We start from the raw sequence: 20,148 nt of genomic DNA, 5'->3' as shown, positions 1-20,148 counted from the left end.
ATCGATGCATTGGTTTGAAATCAATGCCTTGGGTTGAAATCAGTGGTGCATTGGGTTGAAATCCACGCCTCAGGTGGAAATCCATGCGTTGATTTGAAATCAGTGCATCAGGTGGAAATCCATGTGTTGGGTGGAAATCCATGCATCAGTTGCAAACCATGCATCGGGTTGAAATCAATACGTCAGGTGGAATTTCATGCATCGGATGGAATTTAATGCGTTGGGTTGAAATCCATGCACCAGGTTTGCAGTCTGTGCCTCAGGTTGAAATCAGTGGTGCATTGGGTGGAATTTCATGCATCAGGTGGAAATCCATGTATCAGGTTGAAACCAATGCATTGAGTTGAAATCCATGCCTTAGGTGGAAATCAGTGGTGTATTGAATTGAAATCAGTGGTGCCTCGGGTGGAAATCAGTGGTGTATTGAATTGAAATCAGTGGTGCCTCGGGTGGAAATCCATGCATCAGTTTGCAATCCATGCACCAGGTGGAAATCCATGCCTCAGGTGGAAATCCATACATTGGCTTGAAATCAATGTATCAGGTGGAAATCCATGTGTTGGGTGAAAATCCATGCATCAGTTTGTAATCCATGCATCGTGTGGAAATCGATGCATTGGTTTGAAATCAATGCCTTGTGTTGAAATCAGTGGTGCATTGGGTTGAATCCATGCATTGGGTGGAAATCCATACATTGGTTTGAAATCAGCGTATCAGGTGGAAATCCATGTGTTGGGTGGAAATCCATGCATCAGTTTGCAAACCATGCATCGGGTTGAAATCAATACGTCAGGTGGAATTTCATGCATCAGGTGGAAATCCATGTATCAGGTTGAAACCAATGCATTGAGTTGAAATCCATGCCTTAGGTGGAAATCAGTGGTGTATTGAATTGAAATCAGTGGTGCCTCGGGTGGAAATCCATACATTGGCTTGAAATCAATGTATCGGGTGGAAATCCATGCATCAGTTTGCAATCCATGCACCAAGTGGAAATCCATGCCTCGAGTGGAAATCCATACATTGGCTTGAAATCAATGTATCAGGTGGAAATCCATGCAGCAGTTTGTAATCCATGCATGAGGTGGAAATCGATGCATTGGTTTGAAATCAATGCCTTGGGTTGAAATCAGTGATGCCTTGGGTGGAGATCCATGCATCAGGTTGAAATCTATGCATCAGTTGGAAAGTACCACCGCTGGGAACTCAAAGTACACAAATAATTTTTGATGTCTTAACTGAGGTGGTTTGTGCTGAAAGGGGGGCATGTGAGGAAAGAGGATTAGAAGTGAAATCGTAACTACACCCCTGTGTGAGAGAGCACTAGAAGCTTGAATGGCTTGGTGAGGCTGAGTGGTTGAATTTTGCTCTTTGGAAAAAGTATGGCCCAGGAAATGCATGGGAGATATTCAAGGTGTCTGAGGTTAGGGCTATCAACCTATGGGATTGATAGCAGCTCCTGGCTTTCCCTTTTTTATTTTAATTGGTTTTTTAGAGGTGTAACCACTCCAAAGCTCGGCTACTTTGAACCATACACCTTTTTGTTCAACATGTGACATCACACTTTCTACAGTATGGAGAAAAGAATGGGGCAAAAGGGCAAGGTAAAAACCCCCAAAGGTAAGCAGTAAGACCCCGAGACTGGGCTGAGAACTATTGATTTTATTGGAATCCTGGTTAAAAAATAAGGCTCAGTATTGTACAGTAAGGGATAATGGTTATCTAGAAGAAAGGCAAAATAAATACAGTTAAAGTAACATGTCCAAAAGCAGTGCAGAGCCAGATCTGACAGTCTGAACAGGAGACAGATGGTGTCACAGATGATGGATGATAACCACTGACACAGAGCTGCAGAGTGAAGGGGTTGGTGCATCTTCCCTGGAAAGTCAGGGAGAGTTTGATCATTGCTTTATGGTGTGCAAAGAGCAAAGCCTTCCCAGTCATCCCAGTCTGGTCAGTGCAAGATGGAATTTGAGTCTTTGGGGTGAAACTCAAATTGAAATTAAGTGTTCCTCCTTTGCATCCTCAAAGAGAAACCAGGATTAACCCTGTAATCACAGTAATCACAAGCTAATGGGGTTCTTCAGGAAATACAAAAGAACAAGAATGTTTTTAGGGGTAGATAAGCATGTCAAGGAAAGGCAGTACAGAACTTGGCAGTAGTTAATATGATAAAAAAAATGAATTAAGGCATTTAAGACAATGTGATAATATTATTCCCTTGGGTGTCTGGTGGGATGCTGGGTGAAAACAGAAAATGAGTATATCAGGTATTGCTGACATGGACATACTTTTCAGATTAAGAACTTGTTAAAAATGCTCCTGTCAATCTTTGGATGTCCTTAAACCACCTGCCTGCCTCTTCCTTTCTTCTTCAGATGCTAATTTTTAATCCTCTGATTAAGTTTGCTATTTTTTATTGCTTCTGACACAAGTCTGATAGTTTAAGCATGAGATGACGGGTGATGACTAACAGGATAAAACTGAATTTTGGTTTGCTTAGCAGCACCCCAGTCACCACATGTCTTCAGAGTTTCATTTGATAGATGGATAAGCTCAGCAATAAATGATGGGAATGAGGTGTTGCAAACCAGGGTACAGCACTGCTCAGACCAAGAGATGACCAAACAGTGCAACTGAAGCAACACAAAGGTGCTGAAGCTTGCAGTTTGGGGTTTTGTTTGGTTTTAGGTGATTTGATGGAAGTATTTTTTCCCATCAGAATCTCTCATTGGACATCTGGAGTTGGTAAACATGAAACACTTCAATGACAATGAGCAATATCAAAGTGTTGTGACAGGGTTTAGTTTAATTCTATATTCTGACTTTTCTGAAAACTACTGAGAAAAGCTTAGCCTAATTTGTTGTACCACTAAATTTAAGCATAATAGATCTTAAACAAATATCAAATAGTACTTCAGCAGTGTTTCTTACCCAAACGTTACACTGTTAAGAGCCTGAATGAGCAATTGCATTCAAGAAAAAAGTGAAATGAATTAATTACCTTATTTTGCAAGGCTTTAGCTGTGTGTTTAATTTTCTGCCTTTTGTGCAGTGTATTTGTAGACTTTATAGAATTTAATGTTTACAGTGCAAAAAGAGAATTGAAGTGAAAGAAAATAAATGTAAACAGTGATAAATTAATGGATAATAATCCTGCCAAAAGAAACAAAAATTTGGTGGAAAAAAAGTGATTAAGAAAATGAAAGCCTGTGGAAATCCAGGTCTTTAAGCAGTAAACATTATACAGACAGCCTGGGGTGGTACATACCTGAGAAATCTGATTTCCAATGTAGATTTCTCTTCCTGCCCTGATCTGCTCTGCTGCCTCTGTGGTACCATTTATCTCCTATTATTCAGAGGCTTAAGCACAGTAGTCTGGTGAGCCTGGAGCCCTCTGAGCCTCCCCTGTGTGAAATGCAGAATGCATGTGAGGATAAGCAGCAGGCAGGTGCCTGGAATTTGTGTACATCTTGCAGCTCAGCTCAACACCCAGAGCTCCCCTGTAATTTCTGCTCCAGGCTGCTGAGAACAGCAGCCTGCTGACCAAAACCATCCCTGCTGTGCTGACATTTGGCAGCCCCATGGGGGATAAAGCCATGCCCAAGTGCACTCTGTGGCACAGGTTATGCTTGGTGTTCCCTCCTGATCCTCATTTCCCTCCTGAGCGCTGGGGAGTTATCCCAGAAATCGCCTCCAGGATGTTCCTGCAGGGCAGTAAATGCAGACAGGCCATCAATCTGCTCTCTAGGCTGAGTTTGGAGACAGCAAGGAGATTAGGGAGACCCCTGAAGTGGATGGAGTGCAGTGGAAAAATGCCCTTTGGTTCCCCTGGGCAGCCAGGGGGGCACTGAGCTTGTGCGGGATTGCTTCGTTGAACATTCCAAACGTTTGAGTTCTCTCTTCCCCAACAAAGCTGCTGCAAGGTTGAAATGCCTCTGAGCTTTTCTTTCTCAGAAGGGACTCCCAGTTTCCTGCTGTTCCTAAAATACTGAATTTTGTGTTCCCCCTGATGCCAAATGAAATGCAAATAAGAGAAAAGAAAATACTCAAGTAATTTTTAAGCCGAACAAGTATACATGACAATGTGCAGTGTAAGCACATTTTGGACAAAAGACTTTTTTTACCTTAACAAAATTTACCCTTTTTTAAACATCTTCTAACCATTGTTATTATTGATTGAGCCCTCACATTAACTCCAAGATATGAGAAACTGAGAAAGGGCAGGTAAGAATACAGCAACAACACCAAAAGAAAAGAAACTCCAAAATGTCAGTTAGAATTATCTGAGAATTTATAAATGCAGATGAAAACAACCAGGAAAAAAGAATATTCGAAAGTGCAAGGACAGTCATTATAGTACAGGTTTCTCTTATTATTATATTATCTTATTATGTAGTGCAGCCACACTCGAAGGAAAATTGGGAAAATGCAATCTAAAGAAGTAAAAGAAGAAAAAACTTTCAAGAAACCTTTGTTTACTCTGGCACGTGACTGGCCTACACTGCTTTTGACATATTAGGAAGAATTTTGGCTGGGAGCTCCTAAAAGCACTTAAAAAGGCATATGTTTCTTTTCAGAGTATAAGAGGCTTGGAATGCTTTCTTTAAACAGAGTTCTTATAAATATTGTTTTTTTTTTAAATTTCTTTTATTTTTGTGTGCTCATTTTGGAACAATTTCCTTAACTCCATTCCTCAGACCATTTGAAATAATTATTTTACTGACTATTTTTGCCAATTGTGTGGCCTTAGCTATCTATATCCCCTTTCCAGAAGATGATTCCAATGCCACCAATTCCAATCTGGTAAGTCCACAATGGTGTTTAGTTTTGCTATTTTGAAATTCCTTTTGAAAAGTGATCATGGAGAATTATGAAGGTAGGGAATGTAAATATATCCACCAATGATGAGAACAACATAAAAATTGGTTTTGATTGCTATGTCTTGTCAATTTATTTTATTGCCTCAGTGGAGGTGGTTTTAGAGAGGAAAATTTCAAAAAGTTGCACAGGTGCTGCATGTGATGTTTGGATCTACAAATTTCAGCATGCTGAAAAAGGGCTTGGTAAATGTTAACTTGCAGGTATTTGTGGGAGATATCTTTTAATCAGTGATTTTAATCTGGTTTTTGTCTGTGTGCCATTGTGAAAATGGTGCTGTCCCCCTCTCAGGTGATTGATGATTACTGTTTGCATCTCAGACACGTGCATTGATTTGGCTGAACAATATTTGAGCAGTTGGGTTTTTTGTTTGGTTTGGTGGGATTTTTAAAAAATTTTTGGTTGTTTTTGGTTGGTTTTAATCATTCCCTCTTGTTGGGGGAATATATCTTTTCATCTGTCACCAGTGATGCCCGTGTTGGTGCTTTGGGATTGAGCTCTCTGTATAAGAAGGAAGAGTGTTTACTTTTGGCTTAGCATGAAGCCATAGCAAAGAATTCTGTTCAGTAAGGGCAAAACACAAACCAGCTCTGGAACACAGTTCACTGAATTAGCAGAAAACATTTTTTTTCCCCACTCAAATATGTGAATAAATCTCCTACTTGTCAGGTTGACTCAGGATGAAAACTCCCTCCCAGAGTTTAGGAGCAGGGATGCTATTTCCTGAATAAAATTTATTGAGACTTAAGAAATTTTAGAGCAACAGAGGAGGAGAACAAAAGCCATACTTCTAAAGTAGCAACAACTGGGGTGGCTGACAGACACTGTAATTAAAAAAGATTCATGCTGCTCTTGGAAGTCAGTCATCTGATTAAATCTCTCTTGAAGTTTTAGAAAACACATTAAGGAAAAACCTTCAGGAATTGCTGAAACAATACTTCTATGCTTAAAAACACAAAAAGTAGTAAAAAATTTGTAGTGCGGTGCATTTGCACTGTAACTCCTTAAAGAAGTACAAAAAGAGAAGCAGGAGGTGGTGAGTGATTGGTACCTACTCTCTACACATACACATGAGTTGGTCTTGTGTCTCTTTGGCTGTTCTTTGTTAATGTGACTTAGTGTTTAACAATGATGAGTTGTGGTGTGTGTATTAAAAAACTTCAGTAGGGCACCTCTCAAAAATTTCTGTATTTTATTTAATAAAAACCACGTTCAGTTCATCTCCTGATCAGGCAAACAGATGTGTTCATTGCATGTCGTGCCTTGCAGGGTTCAAAGAGGAAAATGAAGCAGATTTGAAGGTTAGAGGACTCACAGTTTGTTTGAGTGTAATTGGGTTGTGGGGATGTGCCTCAATTCATTGTGGAATTGACTAAAACCAGGCTGGAAGTATCTCTGTAATTGAACAAGATGTATTGAAACTGTTCTGCTACCAAGAAATGTGCACCTTGTGATTTGAGTTTCCATTCTGCATCTGTTTCCCAAGACATCTTTTGCATCATTTAGAATGTCTATAAAAACTTTTGTGTTATTTGCTGGTGGAGTTTAAAAAAACCTAGCCAAGGAAGAGTTATCATCTCAGGGAAGTTTGGAAATGTTACAGCCTTGAGGATGAGGAGGAATTGTAAATTTACCTAAACAGGTGTTTCACAGATGTAGGGGAAGAAGAAAGTTAAATGAGTAATCTCCTTGACTCCATGTTGTTCTTTGTGTCTTCATGGAAAAGATAATTAAAACTGGAAAATGGGATACTTAGTGTGTACTTGTGAAGTCAAGACCTTTCTACATTACAGAGAAAATCCTGGAGCTGTGGCTGCTCAGTGGGCTGTGCTCTCCTGTCGGTCTGTGTTTGCTGTAGTTGGGTTTTGTGTGTTTTGTTGTTGTTTTCTCAGTTTACAAACTCACCCTTGGCATGTGTACCCTGCTTTTGATGAGCACACTGCCTGAGTATGCAGCATGTGCTGCATTCTGTGAGTGAAGTCCAGAGCAAAAGGGAGGGAATGGGGGGCAAATGGGTGAGATAAGGGTGGAAAAATATGTTAGTTGTGCTTTGGAATGGAATGAAAGAATAGATGAGAGTCACAGTTATTCCATCAGGCAGGAACTGTGCAAGAGTGGGACCTCACTGTCAAAGAGCCAAACTGCACATGGAAGGGACTGGAAAGAAGCTGGGGTTAATAATGTGTTCCTGTAAAAGCTCATGTGCTCACTTCATATTTGGTTTTTTTTTTTTTCTACCTGTGAGCATCTATTTCACAATCAGATTTATTTTGTAGCCATGAAGTTGAGGGCTGCACAGGCTGTAAAGTGACACAGGCAAGAAGGTTTTGTGTGCATGTGGGCCTTGCACGGAAGTGTGTACTGTGCAGAATGGTGATTGAACGCACACTGAATTTTTCTAGCTGCCCAGAACTCTTGATTCATTTTCATGTTGCGTTTTTGCTGGTTTAAGGTTACAGCTACCACAGGAGCTCCCACATCCCTGGTTTCCTGAGACATCTCTAACTCCTTGAGATACAAGAAACTATCTACAGAAAACACGACGGGCAGTAACTGCTTTACAAGCTCTGAAAGTGCCAGAACGCTTTTCCAATAAGCTGCCAGATTTGCCTTAGGCTCAGAGTATTTCCTTCTCCAAAGTTTCATCATAACTTTTCAAATAACTTTTTCCTTGGTGAGTGAGGTCAAAATTCAATCAATTGCCTTCCACAAGCTACTGGAGTAGAGGGTGGTGAGGGAAGAGAAAGGAATCCTGGGTGATGTGAGTGTGAGTGCCCTCTTTTCTTCTCTTTATAAAAGTAGAAAAATGATGCCTGAATAATGCTTGGACAAATAATTGCTCTGTGTGAATTTCACACGAGACCAGCCACTGCTCACATAAGGCACAGGCAGAGCTGTGTGCCTTCCCCATGTACCTGAACAAAACCAGCAACCTCCTCCATGCTCCATTTGTCTTTAGCTGCAAGACCTATTTGATATGATGCCTCAATGGTGAGCACTGAAATAGATACAGAAGAGTCCAGTAAGGAATTCCTTCCCTTTTGCATTAGCCAGGAATTGTGAATAGCCAGGGTTGTGTGTTACAAGTTTAACACCACACGGATATTCTACTTGTTTCTCTGCAATCTGTCTTCCTATAATAATAATTCCTATAAATCTTCAGGCCTTTTTTATCAAATCTAGGGACAGTAACTTGAACTGTGAAGCCCTTTCAATTTTGAAATGAACATCTATCCTAAACCCCACATTTCCTATTTTATGCTCACTGCAGTGTTTTTGTCACTAGCAGGAACAGAAATATGCCAGGGTAGTATAATGCACTCATAAAAATGCTTGAAATTGGTTCAGCATTTTTATAATTTTACAGTAGTTTTTAGTTACTGTAAAAGAAACTAAAAACTGTTGTTACTGAAAAGTACTGGAAAACTATTGAACTTAGATGGAAGGCAGTTTTATTAGATAAGTTTTTATTTTTTTTTTTGGTATTAGTGAACTTGCTGAGACTTAATTTAAATTCACAATTAAAATAAGCTCATGTATAACTCTCTGCAAAGAACAGTTGTGTGTTAATACAACCAGAAAAATTTGAGAGGAATTAAAGTCAGTCTGCAGCTAAGGCTGTGACTGATACAGAGGCTTTCTGCTTGTTATCCCTGCAATTATGCATTAGCACAGAGATAACATACATTTAGGAATAAAACTATAGACTGCCTAAGATAGGAAGCTGAGAGGAAAATGCTTCTGTCACTTTGCTGGCAACTGCAAATGGCACAAGCCTGGTCAGTGTCACAGCCTGGTGATAACATAATGAGGTTGAGACCAAGGTTTACAGCACGTTCCAGGGAAGGCAGCTCTGTGGGTTGTTTATGCTTCGGGTAAAGAGCAGGGAAATCTTCCTGCTGTTGCTCTGATAGTTCTGCTTTCCCTTCTTGGTCCTTCTTACAGGAGGGAAATCCTGTTGTACAGTAGTTAAATGTAAAGAAAGATCTCATGTGTTTATATGTGAGCTTATAAAAAATGAGATGTCACCTTTAAGCTAATTTTTTAAACCTCCAATAGGACTCTGTGAAAAGAAAGATGGAACTTCTGCTTGCTTCTGAGTTCATGTGCCAGCCAGTGTTTGTGTCTGATTATGGAAAGGGGGCTTGCCTTTCAGCAAGTGTGGCTGCTTTACTACCTGGTCATTTATGGGAGTGTCCTGTAGAACAGGGGATTCCTGTTTAAAAAAAGAGAAAGCTGGTTTAATTTCTTTAAAAAAACCTATCTATTGGGACTATCTATTACATTGGACTATCTATTACATAGACAGGCATGTGGATGTGACTATCTATTGCATTTCTATACATTGGCATAACAAACTTCAGCAATTCTTGTATCAGAATTCTGGAGTCGCCACATGGAACAGGCTCAGTTTTTCTTGCGTGAAATCAGGAATTGCTAGCGAGCAAAGTAGGGGTGAGAGGCTTGGGAAAAAAAAGAAAGGATGGCTTTTCTGGGAGAGGGTGGGGAAGAGCACTGCACGAAAGGTTTTGGTTCTGCTGTATCAGTGCCCTTGGCCTGGTGTGTGGCAGCTCGCAGGCAGTGAGTGAGCAGAGGGTGACAGCGCAGGGTGAGGGGCACAGTGCACACAGAGATAATGAGCTCTGATAGGTTTATTACCTCGGGCCTGCTGCCAGCCCTGCTGCAGCTGGGGCAGCTCACACGGCTCCAGCAGGGAGGGCTGAGCGACAGCAGCTGGAAAAAAAGGGACTGCAGTCAGGATGGGAAGAAAGGAAATTGGGCCAAAAAATCCTTGAGGGTTTCGTCGAGAAAGATTGGGAATCTCTGTGTGGTTCTGAGGAAGCTGAATATAATGGAATTCAGGCTCGACATTTCCCAAAGTTTTCAGAAACCTTGCTTCTGACAGGGTGATACTCAGCACCCCCGATTGCAGAGAAGCACAGGGTACAAGAATAAGCATGGGGTTTAAGAGGGAGGCATTCAACTTGTGCTCTGGTCTTGGTATTGGTAAGCTGTGTGGCCTTGGACAAATTGCCATCTCAATTTTTCCATCACACCATTACAAGAAAAACTGTAAAAAAAACCCTAAAGAAAGAAGAAAATCCCTAGCAGTAAATTCCAAGTTACTAGTCACTAACTAGAAAAGAAATACAAAAAGTAGATTACGTTTTGTTTTGTTTTTTTGTTTTTAAACATATAAATGTAATTGCCTAGGCTTTGTGAAGGTGAAACTGGTAAAGCAGAGAGTGATATATGTATTACTAGCAGGAACAAAGCTGTTGGGTTCAGAGAGATGACCAAATCTGAGTTCTCTGTACCAGTGGCCTCAGATTCCTCAACCAGTCTGTGCTTGTTGGTGTTTGCCATCCCTTTATGGTTTCTGACATTACTCATGGCTGTGTCCCCTCTTATTTTTTTTCTTTTTAAATTCATAATCCTTGCCAAGAAATTCTTCTTGTTCCAGTACACATTCTAACAGATCTGTTCCTTTTCCATTTTCCTCCTAATTCAGTCTCCCTTCCAGAGTAGTTTCATGTTTCCCATCTTTTTTCTCATTTGACCTCAGTGCTCTGCTTACTCAGCTTCCTGACCACTTCTCTTGTTAATTTTACTCTTGAATTCCCTTTTTCTTCCTAAACCCAGACTCTGTAATCAAGTAATTAATCCCAGTGCACCTTCTATCTCCATATTTTTTTACCTTCATTCTCTACACATTGGTCTCCTAGGCTGAGCCTTTTGCTTTTGAAATCCTTGTTCTTCCCAGTGATGTCTGAGCACCAGCAGTGGACATGGACACTCATATGCACTTGCAGTAGGGCTGTAAGCTGTGTAAAATGCCAAGATTTATAAATTGTATACTAACTAATCCAACTCCATGAAGAGAGCAACTTGAAATTTGTAGGCTGTATGTTTCTGTGTAAGTGATTTGGAAATTTTAGTTGTATGTTTTGGTTCTGATTGATGGCAAGTTTACTGAGTTAGTCCAAACATGAAACCATTTATCCCATTTTTGTAGACAGCTCTGATTACCGTTTTCCTTTTCTTTATGTGTAGGCTTTCTAAATCTTAACAAGTGGAGTTTTTTTCAGGTGGTAATTATTCTTGTTTATCAAACATCAGGTTCAGTGTAGGAATTTTGTGTGTGTGTCTTTGATTTGGATTTTTTACCACTTATTTTACCTATTTAAGCAAGATAGAAAAAATGTGGAAGCAGGCCAAATAAGAGTATTTTAGTAGCAATGTTTTCACTGCAGTCTAATTCTTGCCACTGGCAAAGTAACAGTCTTTTAAAAGCAGTGGAAATTTTCAAAATGGCAGGTCATTTTTGTTTTGTCTTTTTTAATACAAGTATCCTTATCCTATAAGTCTTTGGGATGTTTGACTTCTGTTCATGAGCTCTTCAGAATCTTATAATGACATTGGGAAGGAAATAAGCATCTAGAAAACCTAGAAATCCAATTGAGCATATTATGTATCACTTTTAAATTCGTTTATATTCCTTTATCGCCTTTATATTTCTTTATGCATGGTTTGTATTCTACCACATTCTAAGTCAGGAAAGCTTCTCATTGACTTCACTGGAGTTTGACTGTCACCAAAAGCCATCCACTAATTCAGTGCATGCCATTGACAAACAATTGCTGGAACACTGGGCTTTGCTGACGTGTGCAGAATCATTGACTCTAAAGGCAGTGCTTCATGGACTTGTTCAAACTAGAAAAAACCCCAGGAACTTTTCATAGCTCCCTCAGAAGTAAAATAATGGATGTGCTTCTTGCCAAGGGACAGAATTGCCAAAAGGGAGGAATGTTTTGTGTGGTTGTCAGAGTTTTGATTGGCTGTTCCTCTCAAGGACAATTCCCATTTTCTCCTGTGCTTTCTGACTCCCAAAACATGAGGGTCTGTATGTCATACAACTCTTCAGTTCTTCTGGCTGAATGACAGACAGCCTCAGAACAAAATGAGACCATTCTTGGATTTCACCTCAAAAATGCAGGACAATATACAATTAATGTTGTCTATAACCTTATAGAATAACCTGAAGAATTAGCAAAGATACTTAGCAAAGCTATTTCTCGATGAAGGACATGATGTTGAGAGACCACTGGTTAGGGAAAGACTTGCAGCAAGCGGCAGGAAATGTCCATTAATGCCTTTGCAGTGTGCTGCATTTCTGGCAGATACTGCAAGGTTGGCTCAGCATGTTCTCTCCTGAGGAAACCCTCAGCAAGTTCTGCTTAAGCTAAGCCTAGAAAAGGGAGCTGACCATCTTTGGACAGCTGTGTTTGCCACAACCCTAACAGCTTGTGATGATCCCTGGAGCACCAAGGAATGCATATTTTGCTCGGTGGAGGCACTTTAATGGTGTGTAGCTGTAAAGTTTGGTAGACACGAGATGCAAATTGATGTCTTGGTGCTCGTGGTGAGCTTACCCATGCAGAGCTTGAACCCTGAGCAGCCAGAGGAGCACCTTTCAAAGTTCTTCCCTTCCTGGGGTTACAGCTGCTGGCACAGCTCCTTTCCAGCCTCTCTAGCAGCCCCTTTAGCCCTGTGTGCTGGATTTGGCAATGGCACGTGTGAGGTGCCCAGCTCCCCCAGCAGAAGCTTTCCAGAATGGAAATGAGATGTGTGTGCTCCCCTGGCTGGCTGTGTTGGCAAGTGTGCAGCTGCTTTTCAGGCTGTCCTGATAAACTTGCATTGGTGGAGAGCTTGGGGCTTTTGGAATTCATCATCTTCTGCTGGTTTGTCCTTGTCTGTTGCTTGTAAAATTTATATTTAGGTAGCTTATATTAGGAACTGAAGCAAGCGTCTTTTGCATATGGTTATCTTCATCTGGTATGTTGAAATGTTTTTTCTGCTTAGCAATAAATGTGCTTAATCTTTTACTACAACTCTTTGATCTGTAGCATGGTGAATGCTTTTTATGTGGACATTTTAAAATGTTTCAGTTCTATTACATGCCCTCAAATATAAAACCTCACACAAAAGCGGAACTTGCATGTAATTTTATTATTGTTATTTTTATCCATTGAAAACCTCTTACAGTGCTGTTATCCTTGTGTGGCCTTATTGTCTGAGTCACTTTTAAACAAGAATCCCTGTTTAGATGAGATTATGCAGGCAAACATGTGGTCACAAAAGATTTTTTCAAGATCTAGTTGTATAATTGTTTCACAATCTAAACTTGTATTTAAAAATAAACAAGCAGAAAGCTTCTCCCCATTATGGCCATCAAGATAATGCCTGAATCTGTACAAAAGGCACACCAATGCCCTTCAGGAGCAGTTGGCATTGGAAAAATGTGAATTGAAATAACATCAAAGGGAATGCACAGCTTCTATAGCAGTGGCTAAATCATGGCAATGACAAAGGAAGGTCTCACACACAGGATTGGTGTCACTGCGGTGGCGGGTATTGGGGAATTTAATTGTTAAGGATTGTTTTGCTGTACAACAAGGAACTCTGCTGCTTCTGCTCTTTAAAATCACTGCTCTCCTTGCCACAAAGGGAAGGAAATAGAGGAATTCCAGCTTCCTGCTTCTGCTAAATGCCTCAGGTGCCTCCTGAGTCCAGGAACCCAACTGGGCATTTGCTTGTGCAAATACTGAATAATCATGTGCAAAGCAATCAATATGGGTGATACTGGAGTTAAATCTGGGGTTTTCTGCAAAATCCAGTGCTGTGTGTCCAGGCAGGGAGAGCAGCAGGTAAAAGCTGGCACCTACATGGAGATGTCTGGGCTGGATGTGCAGCTGTGGTTTACAGCTTATGTTGTATTGATATGGACAAGCAAAAATCTGATACATCTTCTTTCACCCAAACAACTTGTATGCTAATTGTTCTAAGTCATTAACCATGATGTATTCCTTCCTTATTCAACCTGAACCAAGTTTTAGCTGTGAAATAAGTCACTAGCTTTTTTATAGATCTTCTTATTTAATGTTTTCATTGAATCCTACTTCTCATTTGACAATTACACAACTTTTATCCATCTCAGGAGTGTGATGCTTTCCTCCTGACATAAATAAATTCTTGTTTATAGCAATTCATATTCCAGAATTGCCCTTTACTTACTCAAATTAAGTGTTTACTACATTTTACATGCTTAAAAACAACATTCCAGTTTCAGCTTTTTAAAAAATATTGAATATAAATCTTATGTCCAGATCAACTTGATCTCCAATTTCATTGTCCCTAGGATAAAACCAGCACTGCTGCTGCTTTGTTTTCCTTTTGATACATCATGCGAGTACTTGACAGCTCACAGGGGAAAAAGGAAGAAGCAGCTGAAGCAAAGTTGAGTGTTTCAGCCTTTCAGAGGCCATGAATACGATTATGTTTAAGTATTTTTGATGTTTTTTTCTGCACTGGAATCTTAGGGAGCAAAAGAAAAAGAGGAGAAAAAATAAATGCAGAAATGCATTTGTAACTTTCAGAAGATCTAATTCTACTGAATTTTGAGCTTGCACTTAACAGTCCAGAGGATAACAGTCCAAAAGATACTTAACTGTGCAGAGGACATGGCAATATGAGGGACTGAGCAGTACAAAAGAGCAGGAGCTAATCTAGGGAAAATGCAGTGTGGTATTTGAGAGAAGTAACTGCTGATAAAACCCTGGAAATACTTCTGGTAAATAGCTCTTGAAATGAATTCAGTCCTGGCTGAGAGTTCCCTTTGGAAATGTTTACCTTTGCTTTCACATTTCAATATGTATTGAAAAAGGAGACTGAGACAGATCACAGCTTGTGTTCAGGCTGCTGCTCACGGGTTTCCCTCAGTTCATCTTAGTTACTCTGGTCATTTTCCATGGTACACAGCTAGCACTTCTGGGCTCTGATGTGAGTTTAAAGAGTGTGTTTAAAACAGGATTTTAACAGGTTTTAAACAGTGCTTCATTCCCTGCTTCCATCACCCTGACATGAACCAGACACATCTGCCAGTTTGTGCATCCACTGCTGCTCTTTAATCACATACAGAGAAAAGTTTCACTGGTCACAAACAATTCTTAAATAATTAGAAATTTCCCAAGTAGGATTTTTGTATCACTGGTTCTTCAGTATGTCTTGGACTTTATTTTGGGTTTTTTTTAATGCCTCTATTGAACCGTTTCATTGGAGCAGAACTTATGAAGAGCATGGTTCTGCCTTTGCTGGGCCCTTCCTGTGGGTGAAGGTTGTGACGTTTCTGAGTGATGCTCATGGCAAGTCACACCACAACTCTCACTGGCAGGCTGTGTAATTGTCAGAGCTAGCTCTATTCCCTGTCATTCCCAATCTTTTTCGGAAGCATTCAGTGGTTCTGACACAAGTTCAGGGCACAGGCACCAGGCTGGAGCCTCTCCCTCTGCCTTGCAGGTCCCCTCCTGTCTCATGGGATGGACAGCAGGCCCTCTCAGCAGCCTGGGCAGAGGAAAAGGCTGTTCTGTCTCTGGAGCAGAGCAGGTGAGGCCTTGCCCTGCTCTCCCTTGGGCTCTGTTTGAGCTTAGGTCAGGAGAGTGTTCAAAGCTGCCTCTGATCGAAGCATCTGCATGTGTGGATCAGCTCACGCTGCTCTGGGTGCCTCTGGCTACAGGAACTCATGTGCCTTTACTGTTCCAGCCCAGGAGGCAAACTGGGCTCTGCAGAGCCTTTGACCTTTTGAAAGCATGAAAATCCATAGGGAGCTGAAAATTATTCCTTTTTCATTGAACTGCTTAAAATAAAGTGGCCTATGACCTCTCGAAAGTGTGTCTGACCCTGTGGGACTAGGCAGAGACCAAATGAACTAGACCATAGCAGGACCCAGAGGTGAGCACAAATTCCAAGCTTTTAGGCAAATTCCATAGATCAGACTGTATTTTAAAGTGGGAGGTGATGATTTCAGGCCTATAGTGCTGCTTTCTGATGGTCATATAAATTCTTGCTATAACTGCTTTATCAAGAAAAGGCAAGATGTTTATAATGTACTGGTAAGAGCAATTTTCTAATTGAAACTTGTTAAAGGATGATATAACCTGAAAAAATACAGAGGGCTTTTTCCTCCATGCATTCCTCTTCTTCTCTATAAATTTACACTGAGAATGAAAATGTATTTCTTAACTCCATATAAATCCTGACAGGTTATGCCTGATTGTATTGCCAGGGCTGTAACTTTTTCTTTGGTTCTCACTATATTCAGAAGCTGATAATTGTTTCTGTTATTTCTCCTGAAAGCATTCATCAGCATCATGTTTGAAGGCCACTGGAGGTAGATAAAGCTTTCAATTTTGCTGTCACTGGCACAGCAAAGAAATTAATAACTCATTGGGCATCCTGGAATCTTATTAGCCATGTTATCCAAAAGCTGTGCCCTGATGCTAGAGTTGAGTTGACCTTGGAGGTGATCTGGAAGCTGCCCTGAGAAACTGTTGCTCTCCAATGTGTAATAAGAGTTTGATAAGCCTGACCTGTGCTCCTGGATCCCAAGCTCATGTCTCTGCTTTTGGCTATGCTCAGACTGATTGTTCAATAGTTCCCAATTCTCTGATAAATACACTTAGGCCTGCCCTCGTTCAGCAAAATTGGGAACATGCAGGTTGATCTCAGTGGGTGAGTGAGTGTCACTTGAACAGCTTGTAAACAAAATGTTGTGTTTCCTTTGCTGTTTGGCTACTCCTGGCATGTCTCTCCATCTTCTCTCCATCCTACCTGCTGGAGCCCTGTACTGCACACAAGTGATTATGGAGTTACTCTCTGCTATCAGCATAATGCTTTAATTGGACTGCAGGGCAAGAGACTGATTGTGAGCTTTGAATCTGTTCTATTTGCTTGCCCTATTCAAACCTGTTATTTTAGATCCCATGGTCTAATTCAGAAAAACAAGGTCTAAAAGCTTGTAAGCAAATCCAGATCTTGTTTGCTAAGACACAGATAAGAACGTATTCTCCCACGTCATACATAAGTGAGTAAAGGGGTGATGATTACAAAGCAAACACTGAGCAGAAAATGGCTCACAGGATAATGCACAGAAAAAGCACTGAGTAAATTTTTTAAAAGCCCTCATGTTATGCCTGGCCATCAAGGACTGTACAGCAATTTGTCCAGATATTTAATGTAAGGAAAAGAAATTGTTCCTGCTTCAGGATATTTGCCATTTTCTTTACCATAGTGAAATAATGTATACAGCCCTAAATGTTGTGGCATCTAATCTCATCATGCCCATCAGATGACCATGCTTGAGGTATTTATTGATGAGGCTGGATAAATCTGAGCTGAAGAGAGCACCACTCGTCACAGAGTGAGTAAAATCCTGGGCAGGATGCCAGACTGCCAGGGACAGTTCTGCCTTGATGGCATATAGTGATTTATACTTGTCTTTGCTTCCATCACCGAGTGCTAGAATATGGAGAAGAGAGACAGGAGGAAAGCAAAACACTGTATTCTCACATGGATATTATTTACTTAGAAATGAAAATCTGGTCATTGCCTCATCATTTTCTGTTAAAAAAAATACTCCTAGATTTGTTTTAGATTATAGAGTCTGTGGTATTTTACAGATATGCTGGTTGTTGAGTCTTTCTCAACTGAAATAATTTTTTTTGTTGAAATGCTCATAATCCTGCAACAGCAAAAGAAGTTTGTTAAATAATCTTACCCTGAACTGCTGATAAATAGGCTGAGTTCTGAGTAGGTTTTTTTCTTGCTACTTGGTGATGTTTTGTTTCAATGAGCAAAAGTTCATTTTCCAGTCTGCTTTCAGTGAATTGGAGAAGTCTATAAGCTTTATGTGTTGGTCAGCTTCCATCTTTAAGCAGCCTTTTATGACTTTCAGTAAAACCTTTTGTTTTGATAGCTTATTAAAATGAAGTTTTGCACTTGGGAGCTGAATGACTGACTTATACAAGGAGCAGTAGTTCCCACCTATTCCCTGTAGCCTCCCAGAAAAATAGCATTCCTGGACAAAAGTTGAGTCAGGAGACAGGAATGACTCATTCTTCCTGCTCTTCCCCTCTGACACTACTCCAAGAACAAGCAAGAGGTTTAGTCTGAAGTGTTGCTGTTGTATAAAAATGCAGAAAGTTTACATTAACTCCAGAGGAGAATGGAACAAGAATTTGGAAGGCAGGTCCATTGAGGATTAATAATTAGATAAACTGCATCCAGCTGAGGAAATCCCCTGAGCTGAAAATAATTGGAGGCTGGGAGAAGGATGAAGGAGAGGTACCAGCCTGTCTTGTCATTGATCTCCCTTTGGCTTTTGTCTTTGGTTGCTCCTGATGGAACCGTTTTGAGTTAGATTAAGTCTTTTTTGGAATGGTGGGGAAGCCTGAAAACCAGAATTTTGGTGCTCAAAATGCAGAAAGAGTACAATGCTTTTTGCTTTATGGCCAACCTTCAGCTGGCATGGAGGGAAAGAGAAGGAAAGGAAAGGGACCAGTGCATTTTGAAAATCTGTCTTTTAAGGTCAGCAGTCCTTGACTTTTCATAGAGGAAAAATTGTTTGGGTTGGAAGGGGCTTTAAAGATCCTCTGATTCCAATGTTGGAAAGGACCTTAAAAATCCTCCAATTCCAATGCCCCTGTGGTGGACAGGACACTGGTTGTTCAAAGCCCTGTCCAGCCTGACCTTTTAGTTTGGTTTAATATAACATAATTGTAAGTGAAGCTGAAGATTTGTGGCTTGTTGTTGTAATTAAATCTCAGGAAAGAGGAAGGTTCAGAGTTGTCAGCTGAGATGTTCTCCCTGAGACAGTAATGCAGGAACCACCAAACTCAGATGGACATCTGAAAATGCACTTTTATCTCAAACTGCTGATTTTGTTGGTAATAATGTTTGGCTTTATGTTTATTGTGGACTTAGATCTGAGTGAATTTGGAAAATGAAATCTGATTGTGACAGGTAAAACCCTTTGCAGGGAATTTTCTACTTCTGCGTCCCTTCACATGGGAGAATTCTTCCCAAGAACATGCCTTTAATTCCCCCTCAGTAGGTTTTTAATTTAGTGGATTATCAAAGCCACATCTTGTAAATCAAACACACCCGAGATTTCTGCCAATCACATTAGCACATTATCTATGTGATAATGCTGTGATCATGTGTGCATTACCTTGGCATTTCCAAGAGCAAAACTAAATTCTGTGCTCTCCTGAATCTTTCAGGATGCTGTCATGTATTGTAAAAGTGGTCTTCTTGTTAAATAGGGAAGTGTTTGTTTTGGGAGCTTAGTAATTGTGAAAGAATATTAAGCAAAAATTCCTCATCTCAGAAAGGTACAAAGAGTTAGAAGAGTGATATTAAGCTGAGGTGGCAATTGCAGCTAGAAAACAAGGGGAAGTCATACAGATAATTTCACTGTTGGTTTGTTCTTTTGTGATATAGCCCTATATTCAAAACATGTATCTTGAAATCTAATTTTGTTTTCACACTGCAGTTAAGCAAGAGAAACTGGAAATCTGTGAAGTGGCACTGTGAACCCTGCTTTAGTCTTGGCAATATGGGTTCACAAATAAGCTGACAACTCAGCATCAGACTTGGGACACTTTGCTATATTCACAATGTCCTTCAGTAGCTTTATTTCAAGGAGCTTTTAGTGGAGAGTCACATACAAGGACTGTAAAGGAGAGGCAGGACCCAGGACATTTCAGCCTCTCTCCAAGGAAAACAGACCTAGCAGCATGGTCTAGATACTGTCCCTATTTTCATCAATTCCCCAGCCACCCTGACTCCAGATATAAGTGTCCCAGATATCTGAAAAAATGGATCCCTCTAAGGCCTCAGAAACCTTGCTGGAACACAATCCTCTCAGTCTTCCCAATAAAGTTCCTGCCTGGGGAACTTCCTTAGAAGAGAGCTGAGGAGAGCAAGCTGTGCTCGGTGCTCACACACTGCACCAACGAGTGCCAGCTCTGTCACTCTGGGGTGTCCTGGTCACTCTGGGGTGTCCCACCCTGTTTTTACAGGGTACCTGCTTCCCTTTCAGTCCTTCCTCTTTGGAGAGGGAGCACAGCACAGTTTGACATTTTTGCAAGGTGGCTTAGCCAGTTTTTCACTGTGCAGAGATCATGCTGGAGCCCATTCAAAGCTTGAATTCATAGCAGAACCTGGAGGAGAGTGCACTCACCCTCTGGATCAGCAGTGAAAGGGAATTTCTCTGGGCCCAGGAACCAGCCTGGCATGAGCCCTGTGGCATCTAGGTCAGTCTGTGGTGTTGTCTGGGTGCTGACTCTTTATGTTGGAAAACATCCTGCTGGTTTTGCATTAGTTTTTGGCAACTCTCAGATTTTCTAGGAAGACAGCTCAGCAAAACTA

At 40.7% G+C, this 20,148-nt stretch overlaps 1 protein-coding gene across 8 annotated transcripts in view; it reads left to right on the top strand.

The window, feature by feature from the left end:
• Nucleotides 1–20,148, top strand: part of CACNA1C (calcium voltage-gated channel subunit alpha1 C) — a 451,825-nt gene that overhangs the window by 69,831 nt on the left and 361,846 nt on the right. For all 8 annotated transcript variants that reach the window (XM_074540180.1, XM_074540173.1, XM_074540179.1 and 5 more), the window contains exon 3: nucleotides 4,702–4,806. In XM_074540180.1, coding sequence (XP_074396281.1) covers nucleotides 4,702–4,806 — 105 coding nt within the window. The remainder of the gene's footprint in view (nucleotides 1–4,701; nucleotides 4,807–20,148) is intronic.

Source organism: Zonotrichia albicollis, chromosome 4, assembly GCF_047830755.1.
Source record: "Zonotrichia albicollis isolate bZonAlb1 chromosome 4, bZonAlb1.hap1, whole genome shotgun sequence".
Lineage (NCBI taxonomy): Eukaryota > Metazoa > Chordata > Aves > Passeriformes > Passerellidae > Zonotrichia > Zonotrichia albicollis.
Note: the sequence above shows the minus strand (reverse complement) of the source record. Positions and strands in the feature narration are given on the sequence as shown.